Source organism: Palaemon carinicauda, chromosome 3 (genome assembly GCF_036898095.1).
Source record: "Palaemon carinicauda isolate YSFRI2023 chromosome 3, ASM3689809v2, whole genome shotgun sequence".
NCBI lineage: Eukaryota > Metazoa > Arthropoda > Malacostraca > Decapoda > Palaemonidae > Palaemon > Palaemon carinicauda.
Genome location: NC_090727.1, coordinates 21,843,423 through 21,860,539, shown reverse-complemented (window position 1 = coordinate 21,860,539; position 17,117 = coordinate 21,843,423). Strand labels below are relative to the sequence as shown.

Below are 17,117 nucleotides of genomic sequence, written 5' to 3'. Positions count from 1 at the left end.
TCTGAAGGTTATCGGGAGTTAAATTCTGTTGCCACCCATAAGGACTCTAATCCTTTGAAAAGAATTTTAATATTGTTGCAAATGTTAATCTTTATAATAATTTTCATAAATATTATACTACACAAGTACCCTGGACAAAATGCTAGGAAGGCTTCTTCCTGTATCATATCTGTAGTTCAATTTAAATACTGTTATTCCCCTTTGAAATGACAAATGCTGTTGAAACCTTTCAACCTTTTAATGTTCTGTTTCAGATGAGATGTCATCGATTACAATGGTCCACGACGATTCATGGAAAGAACATTTCAAGATCGTGAGACCTGTTTCTTCGCCTTGGAAATCTGGCAGAAAACTACCTTTGGGAAGTCGTGCAACTCTGGTCATGGACGTCGGGAGCGGAATGATTGCACCCAAAGATGGTAGTTACATGCATTAAAGGATTTCCTACTCCCGTAAACAAGGCAGTTCAGTGCTCTATTTAGCATGGCTGGATTTCATTAAGAGTTCTGTCCGAACTTTTTTGGTAGTTGCTGTACCTCTGATTAATCTCGCCAGCCCTAAGATTGACTATAGTGGGCAGAAGATTGTCAACGTGCATTCCCAGCTATTAAAATAGCCTATGTTGAAGGCTATCTGAATCCGACAAGCTGTTTATCTCAAAGTAGAAGATAGTGATGTGACTGTAGGAGCAGTTTTTATGCAGACTTATGAATGATTTACGACCCTAGATTAAATATTCGAGTAAACTGAAGCCTCAGTTCCTAGATTACAGTGGAAGAGGTGCCTTGGGCTCTCCTTCATGCTCTTGAAAAATTTGATTCTTATATAAATCATCTTTGTCTCTTGTAAATAAAATGTAGACAAATCAATCTTTTTTTTCTCTCTCTGACCGTAATCCGTTGTCTTTTGTAAGTAAATTAAAAAAAAAAATAGGTTAACTCTTGAGCCTTTTGGTCCTGCAGCAATATAACATAGGGATATTGGTTATCAAAGGTAATATTAAACCTTATTGCTGACAGGCTTCCAGATTTGACTTTTGCTTCTGAACACAAAAATTTTAATCAATCAGTTACTTGGATCTACAATGTTCTGTCTCCTCTTGGAGGGATGTGTTAAAAGTATTTTTAGACATTTATCCCTTTTGTTCCCTAATATGTGCTTTCATGAAATTGCCATGTAATTTTATTGAATTGTTGTTGTTTATACTTTGTTATTCTTTGTTATAGTTTAATCTTTGTAAGTTAGAATTTGTTTTAAATAAATTAACTGAATTTGTAACTGTAAAGGTTTAACTTAATTCTCAAAAGTATTTTCGTAATTTGCTCTCCCAGCACTTGGTTAAAGTTATTATGCTTTGCGGTTTTTAACTTCTGTGATGATTTGGGTGTTTTTAAAAGATAAACATTGATTTCTATAAAGTATTTAAACATATAAATAGTCTTGTTCAAAATATAAATAAGTTTGTTTTCCTTTAGTTTTTGTCTCCTTTATTATATATAAAATCTTATCGCACAGTCTCTTGGATCGATTCAGCATTGTTACCAGTAGCGTAATACCATATATACCTATATATTATGTGCATGTATATTGTACAAACTTTTTTTTTTTTTTTTTACTCGTAAAAGCATAAAACAGGCATTCAACAAGGGAGAGGCAGAGTTAGGAGAAAGATCTGTGGCCTTTAGTCAACTCTCAGATGGTAGCAATGTCCATTAGGAGAAAGATCTGTGGCCTTTAGTCAACTCTCAGATGGTAGTAATGTCCATTAGGAGAAAGATCTGTGGCCTTTAGTCAGCTCTCAGATGGTAGTAATGTCCATTAGGAGAAAGATCTGTGGCCTTTAGTCAGCTCTCAGATGGTAGTAATGTCCATTAGGAGAAAGATCTGTGGCCTTTAGTCAGCTCTCAGATGGTAGTAATGTCCATTAGGAGAAAGATCTGTGGCCTTTAGTCAACTCTCAGATGGTAGTAATGTCCATTAGGAGAAAGATCTGTGGCCTTTAGTCAACTCTCAGATGGTAGTAATGTCCATTAGGAGAAAGATCTGTGGCCTTTAGTCAGCTCTCAGATGGTAGTAATGTCCATTAGGAGAAAGATCTGTGGCCTTTAGTCAACTCTCAGATGGTAGTAATGTCCATTAGGAGAAAGATCTGTGGCCTTTAGTCAACTCTCAGATGGTAGTAATGTCCATTAGTCCCGTTCAGCCTTTTCAAGTGGAAGAAGGTTGCGAAGCATGTATTAAGTAAATAAGATACAAGTTGATCAATCCAGAGGATAACTTAACAAAATTGAACTAGCATGGCAAATTAGAGAAGCCTTTGTCTGTTATTTTAAAATATGGCCTGGCTATGTGTATTCATTGAAACCAGACTGACTGGATTCGAAAATAAAAGCCTTTGAGGAAAGTGGTTTCTACATTCTGGGAGAGCATGCACTCCATATCAGGAAGTAGGATTTTTTTTTCTAATGAGCTGATAATGGGGAAACACTGCTTGAAAACATATACCAGATTATACTTGGGTATCTTTGTGGAAAATATCTACGAAATTGACCATTTAGCAATAAAAGGTAATATGAAAAGTCACTACTGGATGACATGAAGCCCGAGACCTGATATATGAAGCATCAAAAAGCTTTGGGCTCTACACTTGAGACTCAAAAGTTGAAGACCAGGAAAAGTAATGCAACCCTACTTCATAATTCCCAGATATGACATTGAAAAACTAAGATAACTCAAGTAATGAAAAGGGTTGTTATAGTGCTGAAACAGATTTGTGGCCTAAGAAATGTTACTTGATGATGATGAAGAACACACACACATAAGAATATTCATTCATTGTAAAATAAGTTGAAATCTTTCAAGAATCTGCCAACATCACAATCAGACAGAGGAGTAAAACGAAATAAATGGTTGAGTAGTGAAACATAGAAGAATAGCAAAGCTTTACTTTGAATCATTAAAGGAAAACAGCCGATTTTTTACCTAATTAAGAACTGAATACACGAACCTTGATAGTGAAGTAAACAAGATGATTTTGAAGAGAAAAGAAGGTTCACAATTAGTTTTGTTTTTGGACAAGAATAGAAATAGCAATCTTCTGACTTATGGAACCTGTTTGAAATATCTTAGACATATAATAATGTATGGACGGCACATACATTAATGTATACTCTGCGAATGTGTTTTTATATGATTATATATAGGCCTATAGGTCTACGTATCAACATAAATGTTTCCCATTGTACTGAAATAACTAAAACCTTATTTATGGATTTTACATGGCATTTTGATATTCGATTGGTCATTTATACATATAATGCACATTTAATCAAAATAATGATTTGGTTAATTTTATATTGTTCTACCATGGAGATTGAACAATAAGCTACGCTATGAAACTATGCTAGCCAAAAATGAGAAATTGTAGTGTACTCTATAATGGATGAAGATAATTTGTGTGACTTGTGCAAAGATGAAGAAGATACTACTGAACATTTATTTTTATGCCCAAAATTAGGACATCTAATGAATGTAGACATAAGATTAGGTTTGCTGAAAAATCCTAGCAGGGATCTGGCTGCATTTATAGGTAGGGCAATGCACATAAAAGAAGAATTTAAGAAGTCCAAACTGATTACCACAATAGGTTGCCAAAACTGATGATAGCAAGGTGTTATCCTATCTAATTTCAAGGTAGAAGGGAATAAAAGTAAAGATTGAGAATCTCATTACGATATTAATTTATTTAAGGCACAGATGATATAAACTTAATGATAATAGTAAATATAAGCTTAAAGAAGCTTTGCACCTATCTATAGAGAGAGATGTTCAAGACTCAAGAGAGCACAGGAACTAAACAAAGTTGAACTCCACACGTTATTATACATATTTTAATATTTACGTCATTTTAAGGTAAAATAATCAAATTATATTATTGTATAATATGATATTATCTTATACATAAGCATTTATTATCATTAAATAAGCAAATATCGTAATATAACGTACGATATCGCGAAGGGAAACTTGGCCTAAGGTAGACTACGTCTCCGAAAATATGTTTAAAAAACTAAGATAATTAAGTTTATTTATGTATAATTGATTATTAATTTTGGTTAATACCTAGTTGTGTGAGAAATCCTGCATTGCCTACCGTAAGCCTGCTGGCCTGCACAGTAGGCTAGTTCGGTAATGTGGTATGGCCCTATAGCCTACTGTAAGTTAGGCTCAAGGCGAATAATGGTGTTAATTATTCTTTGAAGGTTTATTACTTAATCTAGGCATTGATTAGGCTAGGGTAGGCCTAACCATGCATGCCGAACTCCAATTTTCTATTGGTGGTAAGGGAGCCTTTGTAGATCAGCGGCCAGATCCTCCCGCGGGCGCAGAAAATAGGAATTTCTTCCCGTAAGGAGATATGCTTCGGTACCTAACCTTACCTAAGGTAGTTTCTTATAATGTTGGCAAATAACCCTCCTATAAACTGCCAAGTACCCATTATTTGTGTAATTAATGTGTACGTCCGCCATTCTACAAACATTACTCTATTGTAATTTGTGTAATTAATGTGCACGTCAGTCATTCTACAAATAACTCCAAATTACCTACAATTTGAGTAGTTAGTGGATGTGTCCGGCATTCTACAAACCATTTACAATTACGTCTGATTTGTGTAATTAACGTGTGTCCGCCATTCTACAAATACACTAACTCCAAAGTACCTGTTATTTGATTGCAGTAGTTAGTAGGTGTGCCTAGGATTCTACAAACCATTTACAATTGCGTTTGATTTGAGTAATTATCGTGTGCATCTGTTATTGTACGAACAACATCCAATTACCTCTAATTTAAGTAATGAAGGGGTGCATGGGCTATTCTACAAACTACCTACGTTGTTATTTAAGTATTTTTATGGAATTGCTTTCCATCAAAGAGTTATGTTTAGTGAAATATAATTAATTTCTGCATGTATGCAAACCCTCGTCCACTGAATATGCGTAAGATTTTCGCTTAGAGCAGAAAGTTTATAGACGACGAATGAGTGCTTTGCACTAGAGATAATGGTCAGAAATGCATCAAGTATGTGCTAACCAGTTATAAAATGTGGTTCATTTGGTAGAATGAACCGGTTATTATTACGATGAGGGTTTTCAGAGGGGGTTCTAAGAAAAGATCTTATTTGTGATCAACAACAGAAATAATAGTAATGATAAATAAGAATTAATTAGCCAGAATAGATAAATTGGTAATAGATAAAAAAAAAAATTTCAATATTAAACTTAGCCGGTGATCATATAGCTGTCAGCTCTGCTGCCCGACAGAAAAACCTAAGGACAAAATACGCCAGCGATCGCTATACAGGTGGGGGTGTACATCAACAGCGCCATCTGTCGAGCAGGTACTAAGTACTCGATGTCAACAAAGAACCAATTTTCTCTCTTGTCGTGCCACCGGCAAGACCTACTAAATACGCTGTTGCTTTCTGGATTGATTTTCACGTTTTTTGGTGAAGTATTCATTTCTGGTTATTAGCTTTCGCTGTGCAGAGGTTATCTTCAATACTTCCTTGCATTCTTTTATAGAATTTTGGATTAATTGTTGACGACTTGGATAGATTTTGAATTCCCCCTTTGACTAATTCAAGATGTCTAACCCTTCTCAAGTCCCCAAGTACAGGAAGTGTAGCGCTAGGGACTGTTCAAGGCGTCTTCCGAAGGCCTCTATCGATCCGCACACCATTTGTTCCAATTGTCGGGGTAAAGCCTGTCAATTGGAAGATCGATGTGAGGAATGCGTTGGGCTTTCGGAATTCGATTTTCAAGAATTCCTGAAATATTCACGTAGGCTAGAGAGAGATAGAGTCAGGAGGAGTTCGTTTCGCTCAGTTGAATTTTCCTCTCCCCATGCCCCACAACCTATTCCTTCCCCTGTAGTGGTTGCTCCCGACCCCCCTTCTAGCACTCATCAACCTTCGATGGCAGATATGATGCGTGCCATCCAGGCTCTGGGTGAGAGAGTCGAGTCATTGGCGAGTGACCGCAATCAACTCATGGCTGACGTCAGGGAGTTGAAGGGTAAGAGTGCAGTGGGAAGTGAAGTGAGTGTTAGTGCAGTGAAAAGTGTCAGTGTTACGCATGAGGGTGCGTCTGTTCGTGCCTGTCGTCCTCCCAGTCCGGGACCTCTTGCAAGCTCCCAAGCCCAGGGGAGAAGCAATGTCGTACGACCAAAGGGTTCGACAGGCTTTAATCAGCGGACAGACGTTCCCTCCGTGGTTTCGGAGGTATCTTGCCTAGATCGCCCCACCCACAAGAAGACGAGTGAGCCCGTTCATTCCTCGTCTGCGGAAGAGGTTTCACGCCAGAAACGATGGACCAAGGTCTCACGGCCTCTTAAACGCAAGGTCCCTTCCGCGCAAGTCCAACGGCCCAGGTGTAGCCACTGGGTCAGTTCGGGCTCGCTGCAGTCCTCCGACGACTGCACACCTCCTAAGAGAGGCAAAGTGGTACCGCAACAGGCAGTAACTCCGTCTGTTGCCGCACCTGCTGCTGTAGACCCTAAGTGGTCTTTGCTACAGTCTATGCAGACTCAGTTAGCTTCTTTCATGCAGGACGTTGTACGAGATCGCAAGGGACCTCCTCACCTGGTCAAGAGATCGAAACATATCGCTAGTAACGAGGTTCATTCAAGGCAACATGAATGTCATGGCAGACCGCCTCAGCCGGAAGGGTCAAATCATCCCAACAGAGTGGACCCTTCACAAGAATGTATACAAGAGACTATGGGCCTTGTGGGGTCAGCCTACCATAGATCTGTTTGCAACCTCGATGACCAAGAGGCTCCCAATTTATTGCTCACCGATTCCGGACCCAGCGGCAGTTCACATAGATGCCTTTCTTCTGGATTGGTCCCATCTAGACCTTTATGCATTCCCCCCGTTCAAGATTGTCAACAGAGTACTGCAGAAGTTCGCCTCTCACGAAGGGACAAGGTTGACGTTGGTTGCTCCCCTCTGGCCCGCGAGAGAATGGTTCACCGAGGTACTGCAATGGCTAGTAGACGTTCCCAGAACACTTCCTCTAAGAGTGGACCTTCTGCGTCAGCCGCACGTAAAGAAGGTACACCCAAGCCTCCACGCTCTTCGTCTGACTGCCTTCAGACTATTGAAAGACTCTCGAGAGCTAGAGGCTTTTCGAAGGAGGCAGCCAGAGCGATTGCTAGAGCAAGGAGGACATCCACTCTTAAAGTCTACCAGTCGAAGTGGGAAGTCTTCCGAAGCTGGTGCAAGTCGGTATCAGTATCCTCAACCAGTACCTCTGTAACTCAGATAGCTGACTTCCTTTTATACCTAAGGAAGGAAAGATCTCTTTCAGCTCCCACGATCAAGGGTTACAGAAGCATGTTGGCAGCAGTCTTCCGTCACAGAGGCTTAGATCTTTCCAACAACAAAGATCTACAGGACCTCCTTAAGTCTTTTGAGACCTCGAAGGAGCGTCGGTTGGCCACACCAGGATGGAACTTAGACGTGGTACTAAGATTCCTTATGTCAAAAAGGTTCGAACCACTTCAATCAGCCTCTTTTAAAGATCTCACTTTGAAGACCCTTTTCCTCGTCTGCTTAGCAACAGCTAAAAGAGTCAGTGAGATACACGCCTTCAGCAGGAACATTGGATTTACATCTGAAACGGCTACATGTTCCTTACAGCTTGGTTTTTTAGCCAAAAACGAACTTCCTTCTCGTCCTTGGCCCAAATCGTTCGATATTCCAAGCCTGTCTAATTTGGTTGGAAATGAACAAGAAAGAGTCCTATGCCCTGTAAGAGCTCTTAAGTACTATTTGAGACGTACTAAACCATTACGAGGACAGTCAGAAGCTTTATGGTGCGCTATTAAGAAACCTTCTTTACCTATGTCGAAGAATGCAGTTTCTTATTATATCAGACTTTTGATTCGAGAAGCTCATTCCCATCTGAATGAGGAAGACCATGCTTTGCTGAAGGTAAGGACACATGAAGTTAGAGCTGTCGCAACTTCAGTAGCCTTCAAACAAAACAGATCTCTGCAGAGTGCAATGGATGCAACCTATTGGAGAAGCAAGTCAGTGTTCGCATCATTTTACCTTAAAGATGTCCAGTCTCTTTACGAGAACTGCTACACCCTGGGACCATTCGTAGCAGCGAGTGCAGTAGTGGGTGAGGGCTCAACCACTACATTCCCCTAATCCCATAACCTTTTTAATCTTTCTCTTGAAATGTTTTTTATTGTTGTTTTTTGGGTTGTCCGGAAGGCTAAGAAGCCTTTCGCATCCTGGTTGATTTGGCGGGTGGTCAAATTCTTTTCTTGAGAAGTGCCTAGATTAGAGGTTTTGATGAAGTCCTTTAGTATGGGTTGCAACCCTTCATACTTCAGCTCCTAGGAGTCGCTCAGCATCCTATGAGGATCGCGAGGCTCAGTAAGGAAGACGTACTTAAAAAGGCAGAGTAATTGTTCAAGTCGACTTCCTTACCAGGTACTTATTAATTTTATGTTTGTTATTTTGAATAACTGCTAAAATGAAATACAAAATACTTAGCTCTTAATGTTAACGTAGAATGCTGGTCTCTACCCACCCCCCTGGGTGTGAATCAGCTATATGATCACCGGCTAAGTTTAATATTGAAAAATTTATTTTCATTAGTAAAATAAATTTTTGAATATACTTACCCGGTGATCATATATTAAAGGACCCTCCCTTCCTCCCCAATAGAGACCCAGTGGACCGAGGAGAAAATTGGTTCTTTGTTGACATTGGAGTATTTAGTACCTGCTCGACAGATGGCGCTGTTGATGTACACCCCCACCTGTATAGCGATCGCTGGCGTATTTTGTCCTTAGGTTTTTCTGTCGGGCAGCAGAGCTGACAGCTATATGATCACCGGGTAAGTATATTCAAAAATTTATTTTACTAATGAAAATAACATTTTTTAATCGTTATAAAAAAACCATAAACTTGAATATACACGATTAAAATGATAATAATTAACGAGTTGCCACATAAGTTAATGAATGTCCCGTCGTTTCAGGAGCAGATCCCATGATGAGCCAGCTAGATTCCCGACCATCTTCGGCAGGGGCCTTGGTGGTTTCAGAAACCGACAACAGCGTCTTCAAAAAACCCGGCGTGCCTCCTCCGAGGAAGAGGAAAAAAAAGTGTTGGACGAAGGCACTTTTGTGAAAGTAAGTAGAAGGTGTTTGACTTAAAAAAAATTATAAACTTATGAACATTCAGAGATACAAACACGAATCCAACTGAAATTGTTTATCTCAGATATTGTATCCAAAGTTCATAATGAAATACTGTAGTTAAACAATATATAATTTCCAATATTAAACTTACCCGATAATCATGTAGCTGTCAACTCCGTTGCCCGACAGAATTCTACGGAAGGGATACGCCAGCGATCGCTATACAAGAGGGGGGTGTACTCACAAGCGCCACCTGTGGCCAGGTACTGCAGTACTTCTTGTTGACACCACTTCAATTTTTCCTGTCGTGCTTCCGGCAAGACGTTCATGGATACGCTTATAATTTTGGAGTCTTGTTCACGGTTTTTGGTGAAGTATTGCTCTAAGATTTCAGCTTTCGCTATTCAGGAAGTTTTATTATTAGCTTAGCTAACTTTTGGAATTAATTTGATTAATTATGGTGACGAAGAGAGTATGAACTCTCTTTCACCTTTAAATGGCCGACCCTTCCCTTAGACGGAAGTGTTGGTGTCTAAGAGAGTATAGACTCTCTTTCTTAATTTTGCTTAACAAAAGTTATAGATTTATTTTATATCTCTCCGCCTTTATAGGCCTCTTCGATTAACTTCCTTTTATTATAAACTTATTAAAATTAATGTTTTTGAAAGAATTTCTTTGATAGTCTCGTACTGTTTTCAAAGTTGAACTAACGTTTTGTTTTGTCTCTGCAGTTGTTGACGTTCAGAACGTTCAACTTGCGCTCTATCGTTACGATAGAGAGAGAATTTTCACGGTGTCACGTTGCAGTAAGAGTAACCGTGTCTAGCGTTTTGTTCATTCTTTCTTAACTTAATGGTTTTAATTCTAATAAAGGAACTTTTCATTTTGGGAAATATTTTCCTTTAACAATAATATGTTTTAACGATATATATGATTGGGCTCTTCTCTCAGGTTCTAAGTCAAGAGAGAGAGAGAGAGAGAGAGAAAGATAGAGACGGAGGGAGAAAGAGGAGGATAAACGTTTCGTTCAAGCGAGTAACGTTGTTATCGTTTTTGCTCTTCTCCCTAGTCTCTTTAGGGGAAGAAGGTAAACGTTTCTAGAGTTTTTTCTTGTTCTCAAGCTTTATGCGGTGAGAGATTTTAAACGTAGTTTATTTGATCTAGTGTTTAGTCTCTTTCCAGCCACTGAATTATTTATCTTTCATTAGATTTTTCTGTTACATTGTAATTCTGTTTTCGCAATTACTAACTTTTGAGAAAGGATAGAATTGCGTGTTTCAGGTACAAACCACTTAAAGTTTCGAGTTCAGTGAAATAAGTGCAAACAGAAAATCAAAAGTGATAAGTGATTAGCGCAAAGTGTGTCAGTGTTGTGCGTGAGGGTACTTCTGTGCGTGCCAGTCGTCCTCCCAGTCCGGGACCTCTTGCAAGCTCCCAAGCCCAGGGGAGAAGCAATGTCGAAGGGCAAAAGGGTTCGGCAGGCCTTGATCGGCGCACAGAAGTATCCTCGGTGGTTGCGGGCGTGTCTTACAGAGACCGTCACTCCCACCCGCAGACGATTGAGCCCTTATTTTGCTCGTCTGCAGAAGAAATTTCGGGGAGAAAACGCTGGTCTCAGGTCTCAAGACCTCTTAAACGTAAAGTCCAGACCTATGTCAGACGTACGAAGTTAGAGTTCAACAACCCGGATGCAGTCATTGGGTTAGCTCTGACTCTCCTCAGTCATCAGGTGACTGCACACCTCCTAAGAGAGGTAAGGCGATGCCTCAACAGACCTCATCTTCTATTAAGGCTTTGCCTCAACAGACCTTATCGTCTGTTGATCCCAAGACGACTTTGCTGCAGTCCATGCAGTCACAGCTTGCGGTCTTAATGCGTGAGTTTCAGGCTGAGAAGGTTACACCACCTCCTGCGAACGCTCCGCCTCTCCGCAGTCCAGTCTGCCAGGCGTACGAAGTTGAGGTTCCTCAGGCTACCTTACCGCGTTCTGAGTTGCCAGTTACCAGCGGTGTGCAGCAACCTCCGCCTCCTCCTGCGAGAGCTCCGCCTCACCGCAGTCCAGTCTGCCAGGCGTACGAAGTTGAGGTTCCTCAGGCTACCTTACCGCGTTCTGAGTTGCCAGTTACCAGCGTTGTGCAGCAACCTTAACCTTCCTTAAGGCAACCTCAGCAATGGGAGCAGGAGTCTTATGCCTTACTTCCTCCGCTTCCGCTTGCGGTTCCACCAGCGAGGCAACAATCTCTTGAGGTACGACAACCTCTTCCATCAATGAGGCAGCCACCTCAGCACTCGCTGCAGCGACCTAAACCCTCCTCAAGGCAAGAGTCTCAACTCCTTAGGCTAGCACCTCAGGAACCTCAACTCGCGAGACAAGAACTGCGTTCTGCGTAGCCGCTACCTCAACTCTCGCAGCTCACACCTCAGGAACCTTAACTCGTTCCTCAGGAACCTGCTACTGCGCATCCGCAACCCTTACAGCAAGCACAACTCTTGAGGCAGCAACCTCATGCTATGAGTCAGCCACCTCAACGCATGCATCTGCCTTTTTTTCCTCAACTTGAGCTTCTTCCCATTCAACTTGGGAATAACAATGACAATAATAACACCTCATTACTTTCATAACTTGCATTTGTAATCATATACATGTATGCCTACACAAACATTATGATAATGGAGGTTATTTGTATTACTTATATAAAAATATATATGTATTCCTTGCAATATATTTTTAACAAATCGCAAAATATGGCAAAAATATCTTCTAAACAAATGAATCATGAGTTATGAATGTAAGGTAATATTATGTTGATATTAAACCCCATGCAAGCATGCATGAAGTATGCAGTGTTGCCAACAGGGCGAGTTTCCCTTTCCTGAGGTGAAGTAGATTATAGTACATTTAGTGTAGCTTAATTCTACGATTATCATACCGGCTATCAAATTCATCAACAAAACATTCTAAATCAATTCCCTCTGCACGTGCACTTTCAATGGACGGTAATGCGATATTACTCACTCTAGCACTGGTCATGGAATTTCTGAGAAATGTTACACGCCATGCAACACGCTCTGCTTACCTTACAGCATGCTCTACATACAGCATGCTCTGCATACAGCATGCTCTGCATACAGCATGCTCTGCATACAACATGCTCTGCATACCTTACCGCATGCTTCTCAGTCACACATCTTTGGTTGTTGCCAACTCACTAGACTGTCAAGCAGTTTCATAACGTTGCCTTCTAGTCTGCTGCTTTTGCACCAGTGAAACCCTCACTGAGAGAACTTAGCTTTTCTCGGATATGGTCCCTGTAGATGAGAAAGTGCTTTTCTCCCTCCTTCTGATATTCCCTTGAGGACTCTGTCATTTGGAGAGGAGCCTTTAGCTGCGTAGCCTCCTATGGACTTTTATTTAAGCATAACATGCTCCCAGGGAAGGTAATGGTTCCACTTCAGTCGCTAACCCCGTCTGTTACCACACCTGCTCCCATAGACCTTGAGCTGTGTTGCAAGACATGCAGTCCAAGCTTAGTCCTTGTTAGAGGATTTTTTTTTTTTTTGTTTACGGAGTCAGTGTGTCACTGGGAAGACGTTCAACAACCAGCAGAAGTGACTTGTTGTGACGCAGTGCGGCAACCTCAGCAACCCGATAAGGAGTTGTCTGTACGACCCAGACAGTCTAGACAGCTTCGGGTTGTCACTGTACTTCCTCGCTTCCCCATGGTTGACAGTTCACAGACTGTGCAGCAGTACCATGATCTTGTGTCCGGCTCCGTCAGACGACTGGCTTTTAAGAGCTCCCACAAGTCGTCGCTGTCTGGAGATTCTCAGATGGACTATGGATCTGACCAAGGAACTGGGCCTCCTGGTCAATTTTGAGGAGTCTCAGCTCGTCCCATCCCAGACCATTGTCTCCCTGGGTATGGATCTTCAGAGTCGAGCTTTTCGGGCTTTTCCGTCGGCCCCAAGGATCTTCCAAGCCCTAGAATGCATCCAGAGCATGCTGAGAAGGAACCGATGCTCAGTCAGGTAGTGGATGAGTCTAACAGGGACACTTTCATCGCTGGCCCTGTTCATCGTGTTAGGGAGACTCCACCTCCCCCCCTTCAGTATCATCTAGCTGCTCACTGGATAAAGGACATGACGCTAGAGACGGTCTCAGTTCCTGTTTCCGAAGAGAGGAGGTCTTCTCTCGCGTGGTGTAAGAACAGCTTTCTTCTCAAGGAAGTCTATCTTTGGCTGTTCAGAAACCCGAAACCCGACCGCCTTCTCCTCTCGGACGCATCAGACACGGGCTGGGGTGCGACTTTGGACGGACAGGAATGCTCGGGAACATGGAATCAGGAACAAAGGACACTTCACATCAATTGCAAGGAGTTGTTGGCGGTTCTTCTGGCCTTGATAAACTTCAACCCTCCAGCTTAACAAAGTGGTGGAGGTGGACTCTGACAACACCACAGCCCTGGCTTACATCTTCAAGCAGGGAGGGACTCTTTCGTGAAGTTGTTCTAGATCGCAAGGGACCTCCTCATCTGGTCTAAAGATCGAAAGCTCACGCTGGTAACGAGGTTCATTCAGGGCGGTATGAATGTCATGGCAGATCACCTCAGCCGGAAGGGTCAGGTCATCCCCACAGAGTGGACCCTTCACAAGAATGTTTGCAGCAGACTTTGGGCCCTGTGGGGTCAGCCAACCATAGATCTGTTCGCTACCTCGATAACCTAGAGACTCCTGTTGTATTGTTCTCCGATTCCAGACCCAGCAGCAGTTCACGTGGATGCTTTTCTGCTGGATTGGTTCCATCTCGACCTGTATGCATTCCCGCCGTTCAAGATTGTCAACAGGGTACTTCAGAAGTTCTCCTCTCGCAAAGGGACACGGCTGACGTTGGTTGGCTCCGCTCTGGCCCGCGAGAGAATGGTTCTTAGAGGTACTGCAATGGCTGGTCGACATTCCCAGGACTCTTCCTCTAGGAGTGAACCTTCTACGTCTACCTCACGTAAAGAAGGTACACCCAAACCTCCACGCTCTTCGTCTGACTGCCTTCAGACTTTCGAAAGACTCTCAAGAGCTAGGGGCTTTTCGAAGGAGGCAGCCAGAGCGATTGCCAAAGCAAGGAGAACATCCACTCTCAGAATCTATCAGTCTCAAGGGGAAGTCTTCCGTAGCTGGTACAAGACCAATGCAGTTTCCTCAACCAGTACCACTGTAACCCAGATTGCTGACTTCCTGTTATATCTAAGGAAAGTAAGATCCCTTTCAGCTCCTACGATCAAGGGTTACAGAAGTATGTTGGCAGCGGTTTTCCGCCACAGAGGCTTGGATCTTTCCACCAACAAAGATCTACAGGACCTCCCTAGGTCTTTTGAGACCTCAAAGGAACGTCGGTTGTCCACTCCAGGCTGGAATCTAGACGTGGTCCTAAGGTTTCTTATGTCATCAAGATTTGAACCTCTCCAATCAGCCTCTTTTTAGGACCTCACATTAAAAACTCTTTTCCTCGTGTGCTTGACAACAGCTAAAAGAGTAAGTGAGATCCACACCTTCAGCAGGATCATTGTTTTCACATCTGAAACGGCTACATGTTCCTTGCAGCTCGGTTTTTGCTAAACGAGCTTCCTTCACGTCCTTGGCCTAAGTCGTTCGAGATCTCAAGCCTGTCCAACTTGGTGGGGAATGAACTGGAGAGAGTACTTTGCCCAGTTAGAGCTCTTAGGTACTATCTAAAAAGGTCTTAACCTTTACGAGGACAATCAGAAGCCTTATGGTGTGCTATCAAGAAACCTTCTTTTCCAAGTTCTAAGAACTCAGTTTCTTTCTATTCAGGCTTCTGATTAGAGAAGCACATTCTCATCTGAAGGAAGAAGACCTTGCTTTGCTGAAGGTAAGGACACATGAAGTGAGAGCTGTGGCTACTTCAGTGGCCTTCAAACAGAGCCATTCTCTGCAGAGTGTTATGGATGCAACCTATTGGAGAAGCAAGTCAGTGTTCGCATCATTCTATCTCAAAGATGTCCAGTCTCTTTACGAGTACTGCTACACCCTGGGACCATTCGTAGCAACGAATGCAGTAGTAGGCGAGGGCTCAGCCACTACATTCCCATAATCCCATAACCTTTTAACCTTTCTCTTGAATACTTTTTATGGGTTGTACGGTCGGCTAAGAAGCCTTCCACATCCTTGTTGATTTGGCGGGTGGTCAATTCTTTCTTGAGAAGCGCCGAGGTTAAAGGTTGTGATGAGGTCCTTTAGTATGGGTTGCAGCCCTTGATACTTCAGCACCTTAGAGTTGTTCAGCCTCCTAAGAGGAACGCTGCGCTCAGTAAGGAAGACGAACTTATTTAAGGCAGAGTAATGGCTCAAGTCGACTTCCTTACCAGGTACTTGTAATTTCATTGTTATTTTGAATAACTGATAATATGAAATACGGGATACTTAGCTTCTTGATATACATGTACACTGGTTTTCACCCACCTCCCTGGGTGTGAATCAGCTACATGATTATCGGGTAAGTTTAATATTGGAAAATGTTATTTTCATTAGTAAAATAAATTTTTGAATATACTTACCCGATAATCATGATTTAATTGACCCACCCTTCCTCCCCATAGAACCAGTGGACCGAGGAAAAATTGAAGTGGTGTCAACAAGAAGTACTGCAGTACCTGGCCACAGGTGGCGCTTGTGAGTACACCCCCCTCTTGTATAGCGATCGCTGGCGTATCCCTTCCGTAGAATTCTGTCGGGCAACGGAGTTGACAGCTACATGATTATCGGGTAAGTATATTCAAAAATTTATTTTACTAATGAAAATAACATTTTAATGCAGAAGACATTTGCAGTATGAAATTTTACCATTTGTTGAGTTTTGGAGCTGAAAATCATAGGCATGCGAGTTCGGTGAAGCCAAAATTTTAAAAAATTCAACTTTCAAACAGCTTCTAGGAACCGGTTTAGTTTCTAAGTTGAGGACTTTTTGTATAGTACTGTCATCTACAGTTATGAAGGTTTAAATGGGACTTCCAGTTCAGATATTAATTATTTGTTTGCTTCCAGGAAGTAGAGCGGATCATCGAGAGGGACTTCTTTCCCGATGTGGAAAGACGCCAAGTACTCCAACGGGGACTCGTCTTCGTTCCGAAACGTTGAGGACAGCCCGGCCACCTTCGAGACCCCGCTGTCGAACACGGGCGACGCGACGCGCTCATAGGCGGTTGGGAAGGATCGCCCAAGTCGTCCCGGGATGCTAAGGAAAATGAGGAAAGTAAGGATGGCGACAACGTGGACGTGGCGAAGATGTGCCAAATTCAGGTTGAAGGTGAGTGAGCGCAGCTGTTTTTCTTTTTTGGATCAGGTAAATTCTGGAGAGGATATATCAGTCTTGTTCCTGTACATAATAAAAACCTTGGTCCTTTATCAGAAGTATAACTTCAGTGAAGTTTGAAAAACAGATAAACTTTTAATGAGGCAAGCGTAGATACCTATCCCGATAAGGGGAGTGACCCTCACTTTCACTTCGGCTGCGGTGGTGTACTGTCGTAATTACCTGCATCTCTTGTTGGGCTGTTTAGTGCTTTTTTCTTTCCAGAGTGTTAGTGTTGATTGTTTCCTAACCGAAATACAAACCACGCTATTTACAAAGGGTATTACTTTTAGCGTAGCTGAAATGGCGAGCCATTAGAATTTAACGAGGGTGTGTTACCCCCGCGCTAGTTAGCGGGGGGGGGGGGGGGGGGTTAGGGGAGTGGTAGCTAGCTACCCCTCCTCCCCCTCACACACAGGTGAATACTCACTTTCACTTTTGGCTCGGACTGTGACAGACGTCTCTGTCTTGGTCCTCGCTTGGCAGCCATTGTCTGTTTTGTCTTTACTTAATCGCTTACTTTTCATTTACT

General features: G+C 42.2%; 1 protein-coding gene and 1 long non-coding RNA gene across 6 annotated transcripts in view; both read left to right on the top strand.

Annotated features, from left to right (window-relative positions):
• The window catches only part of LOC137638216 (uncharacterized), a 1,691-nt gene extending 913 nt beyond the window's left edge, over nucleotides 1-778 (top strand). For both annotated transcript variants that reach the window (XR_011043892.1, XR_011043891.1), the window contains one exon: nucleotides 255-778. This is a non-coding gene — a long non-coding RNA (uncharacterized lncRNA). The remainder of the gene's footprint in view (nucleotides 1-254) is intronic.
• Nucleotides 1-17,117, top strand: part of LOC137638212 (splicing factor ESS-2 homolog) — a 322,644-nt gene that overhangs the window by 186,479 nt on the left and 119,048 nt on the right. For 3 of the 4 annotated variants that reach the window (XR_011043888.1, XM_068370298.1, XM_068370297.1), the window contains exons 1-3: nucleotides 3,822-3,912; nucleotides 9,060-9,213; nucleotides 16,279-16,540. The exons of the other annotated variant lie outside the window; for it this stretch is intronic. Coding sequence is in view for 1 of the 3 variants with exons in the window: in XM_068370298.1 (XP_068226399.1) it covers nucleotides 16,519-16,540 (22 nt within the window). In the remaining 2 variants the exon portion in view is untranslated. Of the gene's footprint in view, nucleotides 1-3,821; nucleotides 3,913-9,059; nucleotides 9,214-16,278; nucleotides 16,541-17,117 lie in introns of those variants that run through there. 4 annotated transcript variants of the gene reach the window in all.